The 8,040-nt window shown below is 39.9% G+C and overlaps 1 protein-coding gene across 1 annotated transcript in view; it reads right to left on the bottom strand.

Annotated features, from left to right (window-relative positions):
- LRRC31 (leucine rich repeat containing 31) overlaps positions 1-7,776 on the bottom strand; it is a 12,857-nt gene extending 5,081 nt beyond the window's left edge. Inside the window, exons 1-6 of the mRNA XM_009701820.1 lie at positions 7,764-7,776; positions 5,871-6,128; positions 4,429-4,578; positions 3,864-4,031; positions 1,194-1,361; positions 162-329 (exon numbers count right to left, since the gene is read on the bottom strand). Coding sequence (XP_009700122.1) covers positions 162-329; positions 1,194-1,361; positions 3,864-4,031; positions 4,429-4,578; positions 5,871-6,128; positions 7,764-7,776 — 925 coding nt within the window. The remainder of the gene's footprint in view (positions 1-161; positions 330-1,193; positions 1,362-3,863; positions 4,032-4,428; positions 4,579-5,870; positions 6,129-7,763) is intronic.
- Between the last annotated feature and the right edge of the window lie 264 nt (positions 7,777-8,040).

The raw sequence follows: 8,040 nt of genomic DNA, 5'->3' as shown, positions 1-8,040 counted from the left end.
GAAAGTCTCTGTAGTCTTTTATCAATCCCCAAACAGCAAATAATGATTGCCCGTTAATACTGCCAAACCATCAGCAAAATCCCACCTCATTGCCTTTCTTAAATGGTTTTCAGATGTACAATTTATTCAGAATGAAAGTCTTTCTGAACATAAAGTCTAACCTAAGCCCTGGAGGCTGTCTTGCTTTAATCCACACATGTGCAAGTTTAACTCTTTCAAGCCTGGCACATTTTTCAGATCCTGAGCAATAACCTTCATGCTGCAGCCGATGTGTTTGTTGATAGAGATATCTAATACTTCCAGATTTGGGATCACATTTAGAATTTCAGCTGTAAAAAAGAAAAGAAAACCAGAATCGGTAATTGTCTGGAATAAACACAGATGAACCCTAGAAAAATATAGCACCGTGACAAACAGGAAGAGGTAGGCTGGGTTTGCCTATATGTGCGGTTTAGACTTACTAAGTTCCTGTTCTAACTAAAAAATACAGCAAAACAAAGATTGGATGGGAATCAAGAAAATCAGTGAAAAATCTGTATGAAAATAAAGGTGAAAAATATGAGACTTAGAAAAATACAGGGGAATAAAAAGCAGGAATACAAAGAGAAAGAAAAATTTCTAATGAAAAGATTTAGGACTGTATGTTGCATATGCGCCATCTCCTGCAGTGGAGTTGAGAACACAGGGGCTTCTCTTTAGGGAGAAAATATCTTTTAAAACACAGATTCAGATCAAAAGACCACACAGGATTAAGCTATGGTGAGAGGAAAGAGGGGAGGGGTGGTCAGTGGTTGCCAACTCAGCCTAAATTCCCATCCCTCAGGCCTTTTTTCCCATCCCATGACTGACTATATATTCAGCTGCTTAATTTTAAGCAATCAGTGTCGGAAATTCTGGCACACATGACTTGCTTAAGGTCTCAAAGGATTCAGCTACCTTGGATCCAGCCAGAACTAAGCCAGCCAAACTGTGGTTTAGCTCTAGCTATTCTTCTCAACTTCACCTCACACGATTAGAGAGAACAACTTTCTTCTTTGGAAGAAAGTGCATTAAATCCCAACACTGTGTAGTAAGTACTGTTATAATGCAGAGCCTGAAATAAATTAACTTTCCATTAATATTGAGCTCAATACAGCCATCATCTAAGTCACTTTGTGAAGCCAGTCTCAGTCCAGCTAGATAGATACACATACCGAGGGATTCTCCATCCTTTGCCGTCAGGTTACAGTCTGTAATTTTCAGAAGTTTTAACTTGCATCCTTTCTGGAGTTTTTTTGTCAGAAGTGATAGTTTTCCACCTATGTTACTGTTCCATGATAAATCCAGTTCTTCAAGTTGAGAAACAATTTCAAATGACTCTCCTGTAACAGAAATCTAAAATGATTCATTCTAGGTATCAATTTCAGTACAAGACAAAAATACAGGTTTGGAATATATTAAAAAGGAAGATTAGAAACTTAATTCTCAAATTATTACATTTTGAATGGCTTGCCAGGAAAATTGGTGTATGTCATGAATTGTTGCTACTGCAGCAATCTTGTATAAATTCTCACCTTGTCTAAGGAGCAATATAGATCACAAGTCATTGTCACACTACACGCAGACCTAAAATTTATTCAGGTTACCAAATCCTCATCAGACTGTTTGGCCATCAATGCAGACCTGTGCCAGGACCTAGAAAGTCTAGTCTATAGGGAAATCAATACAAGTGACAAGTCTGAATTTACTGTCCTGTCTAGTTCTCCTCTATTTTACTTGCCAAACTTCCAACGTCCTCTGTACTGTGTCTGCAGGTCATTTTGGAGGGGATGAAAGAAGTCCTCTCGCAACTATTTCTGAAATGTACAAGTTTCATTTCTGACAGGAATTTCTGACTCACTTCATAAGGACTCAAGACGAGCATTGTTTTGACCCAAACTAACTTTCCCATGATTTCAAGGCAGACAGCACTGATTTTGACTACGTTCAGAAAAATGAGCCTTTTCCAGGTTTGATGCACCTGCCAATGTGAACTGTGTTAGTGCTTCTTTGTAATACTAACACCCCACTGCAAAATCCAGATTCCTAACTTCCATCGTAGAGGAGGGAGGCAGATGTGTATTTGCATAAACTCATTCTCAAGAATGATCAATTAATCAGACCATATGCAAATGCAATTTCAAAGTGTAATAAACAAATTTTTGATCTAAAATCTTGTCATCAACCTAATAATTGAGAATTGTATTTCAATAATAAAACTCCTTCATGCCTGTGTGTTTTCATCATTAATTCTTCACAAAAGATTTATAATAGAAAAATAATTATTTCTGCTGTTGTAAGTGAACATCCAGGTTTGAGAGAAAAGGACATGTCTTATTTTTTCTTTTTGTGTTTATTTTAAATTACCTCAGTCGTGAATACTGCGCAATGCTCTACAGTTGGGAAGTGGTTTTGCCTCTGCAGCATAGCCTGTTTCTGTTTGACATGGGGACTAGCATTCCAGACACATTTTCCACCCAGAAGATAAATAAAGGACTATAACTCCAAGAATGGTTTCCTACCAGCTCTCACAGTCACAGCTCTGAGCAATCACATAGGAAAAGTTGATATTATGGTTATATTTGAGGCATTGATTTCTAAGCAGAATGCACTGAGTCCACAAGTGGACACATTTCCACAGACAGATGTGGACATAGTTAAACAGGTAATATTGCCTTAAATACACGTTATTTTCAAAATCGCAGGCAAAATCAATGCAAACTGACTGTTGCTATTCCACATGTCAAGGGCATCACATTTTGACTGGAAATTCAAATCCTATGATCAGTTTTGTGTCTCTCTCAGCAGAGGCCAAGCCAGAAGGGGGAAGGAAACAGCACAGAAGAACCAGGCAGAATAAATTAATTGGAAATATAACGAATAAAACTCAAGAGAAAAAAAAGTACGAGAAAAGAGTTTGAAAAAGAATGAAATACATTTGAAAAAATGTGATAGAAAACAAAACACAGATTTTACCCTCTTCAGAAACAGAACAATTATCTTCACCAGCTTTTGTAGAGATGCATTTTTCCTCCCCAACAGACAACATGACCCACTTGTGAGCTACCACCATATATGCCATTTTATTTCTGAACCTTTCCTGGATATGAATGATGTAAAACTCAGCTTTATAACTCAGACCAATTTTTAGAACTTGCAGAATAAGCAGTAGTTTTTATAATTCCTACTTGATAATTCCTGCTTCACCTACTATAATTCCTACAGACCCACCCCAGAGAAAACTCCAGGCCCAGAGGTAAGTGACTCAGCATCAGAACTTGAGCGCATAACACCACCTTTAAAATCCTTAAATTTCATGCTTTGCAGAAAGCATGGTTGCAGGCACTCCAAGCAAAGAAGCAAGCAGAGGAATAAGCTTCTCCCAGATGTGCAAAAAGAAGTCATAAAGCTCCGAGGCAGCAATTCTGGTTTTAAGTGTCCTCCAAAAGACCATCATTTTTTGGGGGGATGAGCACTCATCTGTACTGCAGCGTGAAGACCTAAGCTGACCCTGTTATGACTGACTCTGTTTCAGTTCTTCTGTCTACCATTAGATATCAAAGCTAGCCAAAAAAACAGTAATCCAAATTGAAAACATGCTTTCCTGCAAATAGGACTGCATTCTGTTCCCTTCTGAACGTGAAAGCTTCATACCCTAAGGAATGAACTCAGCAGAGCTACTGAAATGTATAAGGTCACTCATAAGCCCAAATTCTTTCTACTGTTTCACAGTGGGCGTTTACATTGCCCAGTGTGGAAGCAGCAGGAGTAGGATGTAGGAAGAGATGAGATGGATTACATTAGACCCAAGCTGTCTGGAAGTAAACGTAAATGAAATCCTGTACCTAAGGAGGTGACATCCTCAGCTGTCAGCCTGCAGCTGTTAAGTCGAAGGACTTTTAACAGGTTCACATGATGAAGATGAACAGTGAGAGCTTTCAAAGTCCCACCAACACAACCATTCCAGGACAAGCTGATCTCTTCCAGCTCTGGGAGAAACGGCAGTAAAGAAGCTGTAAAAAAAGAAAAGAAAAAGTGTATTCTGTTTGTATGTTATCTGTACACCCTGGATGTCAGTACATATTAATACAGAGATGCTTCCTACAACCAATACAGAATTATAAAGCCATGATAATTTGTACCTCCATTTTCTTATCTGTAGTTTGAGAGCAAGTACATTCATCTGCTTCACAGATCTGCATGATTTTTATATGTATATATCTATTACATAATTTATACAATTTATTAATTAACATTTATGAGGGACCTGGGACCATCAGATGAAATACTGAATAAAGCCAGGCCTGTATAAAAGAAAGGGAAGGGAAGAGAGAAGAGTGAATAATTGAATAGGCAAATAAGAATTAAAGAAATGTATGAAGTGACTCATTGAATAAAACGTGTATTTACCCAGCTCTGTTACATCTGCTGCACTTAATGCACAATTATTTAGATCCAGATTCTTGCTGTTGGGTTTCTTTCCCAGTTTCTGCATGAACTGGTTAAATCTCTGCTCACCAGATGGTGACTCCGCTTCAGAAATGAGATGTGAAAGTCGATCTGAGTAACAAAGAAATAGGGCCCTGGTTAACTCTGTTACTAACACAATGTATAAAACTCATCTGAGGCTGTCGGGTGAAGACTTTAGGGAACTAGATCTGTCAGTAAACTGGGCTCTATTTTTGGTCAATGTGGACCAATAACCTGAGTGATAAGACCACTATAGATTAGATCACTACAGAGCAGATCACTACGAAGCTCCTGATGCAGCGTGAGAAAAGAATCTCCTGTTGTACATCTCCACGCTACCTTATGCCAGTGACTTGGGATGTTTGCACCACCAGTTCAAGGTCATGAAATTCATGCAAAACTCTGAACTGCAGCTATTTTGGATGCACAAGGCGTATAACCACCTCCGTGTGCCTGCACTGTAGCCACACTGCCGCAATACAGTCTGTACTTAATCAGTTAGCACCGAGTGGCCCTGCAATTGTGCGGTGAACCTGCTCCTTCCTTCATGACAGCCTGTGTTCATTTCCATACATTGCCTGTGTAAGGCAGATCCTGCTTTTCTTGGCTTTGCAAAGCAACCCCCACTTACCTTCTTCTTCCACGCAGTTTGTGCAGCAAGGAAAATTGCATGTACGTTCATTGCTAAACCCTTTAACAAATCAGTAATTTCATCTAAAGCCTATAGCTGGAAAAAACAGCCAAAAATTACACAAAATAGCAATCCCACTCTCAGTAGCTGTCCTCTTATTGTTTCCTCAAACCTACCCAAAACTTTTAGGACAAAGGATGGAGTTCTAATACTCACCTTCCAGCTCTTTTTTAAAAATAGCCTCATTTTCTCTGGTGTGGATGTAAAGAGTATTTTTGTGTGCACAAAATAACATACATGATGAATTTCCATTCCCTTCCCCTCCCCCTCACCAGTGTCAAGTGGTAGGAAACATCTGCTCTTGTTGTCTTCAGATTGCTTTAGCAGCAGGGTGGACAGAGACCCATCTTAAATACAAGCCAAGCTACTCCTCAAAGCTTGGCTTTGAAACCAAATAAGCTCTGCAACTAATGAGCTGACTCCAGCACCGACCTCCTACATTGGAGATGAAGAGAGAGGTCACCCAAAAGCTTTATCCCTCCTCATCAAAATGGATCTCACTCCTTGCTTGGCACCTATCAAATTAGAGGGCACATCCTTGATAATGTTCCAATCAGAAGCAAATCCTGGCTAAAGGATAAACCATAGGTAGCAAAATACAGGATTTTGCCTAGTAAGAAAAGCAACTGGTTTTCTATGAAATTAAAATGTATACACATACACATTCATTTCATTATTGTACCAGCATTACCTTCTACAGAGAGATCTTGCTTCTCACTCTGATCATCAGCTCCAGAGTTGTTTATTTCAGTTTCTTCAATTTCTGTTCTGTCCTTGCCTTCAGATTTCCCAAAGTCAAAGCCCCTGAAGAATTTTTTGATGGCTGAAGGCTGCTCTTTTCTTTTTCCAGGAGAGGACCTCTTCCCTTGGAACTGTTTCATAACAAAGTCAAATGGGGAACTCTTTGGGGTGTCCTCTTCATGCTTATCCTGGCAGCTCTGAACATCATCTTTCAGGGGATCAGCAGACACAGAAAGAATTAGTTTTAGTAACATTTACTCTTGCTTACCTTCTTTCATAATGGCAGATGCGCTGAGAATTTCCTACCATTCCCTCCATGCTAATATCAGAAAAGCACTGTTCATTAGACCAAACTCTGAACTCATTTCTCCTCCTTCCAAAGGAACTGGTAATGTTCAGTATTAGCACAGCAGACTCAGTGGTCCCTGTTCTCAATGGTACAAGCATCACTCTCTGCTGCCCTGTTAACGCAGACTGCCCCTAAGGCCACCTCACCTGGCCACCAAGCGCTGAAGGGCTAACCTGCTGCTTCCCCTATCATTTAATCCCCAGCTTCAGTTCATAGTCTTGTGGCCACACTAAAGAAGCAAGGCTGAGATGTCCTCGTTCCAAGAGGATGCCAGGTTAACTTTGAGACCAAAGTGATTCTTCATGCCAAAGGCCAGTCTTGGCAGTCAGGAAGGCAAGAGGAGGAGGTGTGCAAGGGCATCCTTGCCTGAATAACGTCACACACTCCCAAGCTCAGGGTAGAACATGCACACGAAACCCCATTAATCTTAGAGCAAAGCTGAAGTGACAGTGCAGAAAAACACCGGATATCATAGCTATAAACACTGGGAATGTGCCACTGCTGGAAGAAAAGAAGCCTCCCCAGATAGCTTGTTTGATAAGAAGTACCAGTAACAGTTCAGTACTATAGTGACCTCAGTTTCAGTGACTAATTCACAGGTACAGTTTGACTTCATAATTTATACACATTCTTTCCTTATTTTTGTTTATATTACACAAGCTATAGTATCATCTGGTGGCTCTGAAGCTGCTTTATTGCTCTCTAAACATTAATTTAATGCTCTTTCTTAGCTTTAATTCAAGCATTCACCCGCACACACATGCTTTTAACGGAGCAGTCATAAAAACTAAGCAGGCATTCATTGACTCTTGTTTTGTGAAGACTATGTGAAAGGACAGGTATCAGTTCCTACTGTGTGCCATTGACTGCAGGAGGAATGACCCACGCTCAGATCTCGACCCTGTAATACACCAGAGCTCATGAACGGATTTCTGTGCTCACACTGATTCCCCCTTCCCCAATACAGGCCCACATACAAAACTCATTCTGAAATTTGCTGTCAACCATAGAGTACATGAACTCAATCATTTTAATAACCATGAGTTATATAGAATGCCACTGGCATCAACTTTCCAAAAAAAGAGATACACATGAAGAAGTATCAAAAACCCTGTGACTTGCACAGATAGTTTTCATGTTATTATAGCAAGAGTCAGGTCAAGGGGAAAATGTCAAAATAAAGCAAATGTAGTTTTTATATACACATGCTTTTCTTTGTGTGTGTGTGTATAAAAAAGTGGGTATATATACTGATGTATAGATATGTATGCAAATTTTCTTCTCCTGTTGGAAGTTATCTGCCATGATACAAGCGTTCCAGGGCTGATGCACTTGCTCTTAATAGCCTGTCACAGCTATATTTCTTGTAAGTACAAAAATTATACAAAACAATGTAGATGTACATGCACATTTACTAAGCTGTAAAGCAATGCTGGTTACCCTGGCCGTGTTTTCATGCTGTAGAGCAGTATTATTTTAAACAAAGAAACATACCTGTCTTTTCCATTGGTACACTTGAGGATCTCTTTCACGTTTCACAGTACTTTCAGGGCTTGCAGGAGAAGTGAGCCATGACATACAAACAAAACTTCACTTCTTCCCTTAATAGGACTTTCCATGTAGTTTTCTTTCAAGAGTTTCTGTCTTCATCAGTTTGATAGCAGCAGCTCTGCGCAAGTGGTTGGTGGGCTCTTTCCCAGTACCTCTATCCCTCTGGACTGGCTCCCAACGTCAACCTGCTGTCCCTGGCCTCTTTTTTCCGGGGGGGATG

Source organism: Cariama cristata, unplaced genomic scaffold (assembly GCF_000690535.1).
Source record: "Cariama cristata isolate BGI_N322 unplaced genomic scaffold, ASM69053v1 scaffold36356, whole genome shotgun sequence".
Taxonomy (NCBI): Eukaryota; Metazoa; Chordata; class Aves; order Cariamiformes; family Cariamidae; genus Cariama; species Cariama cristata.
The sequence above is the reverse complement of the archived record's forward strand: the minus strand, read 5'-3'. Positions and strand labels throughout refer to the sequence as shown.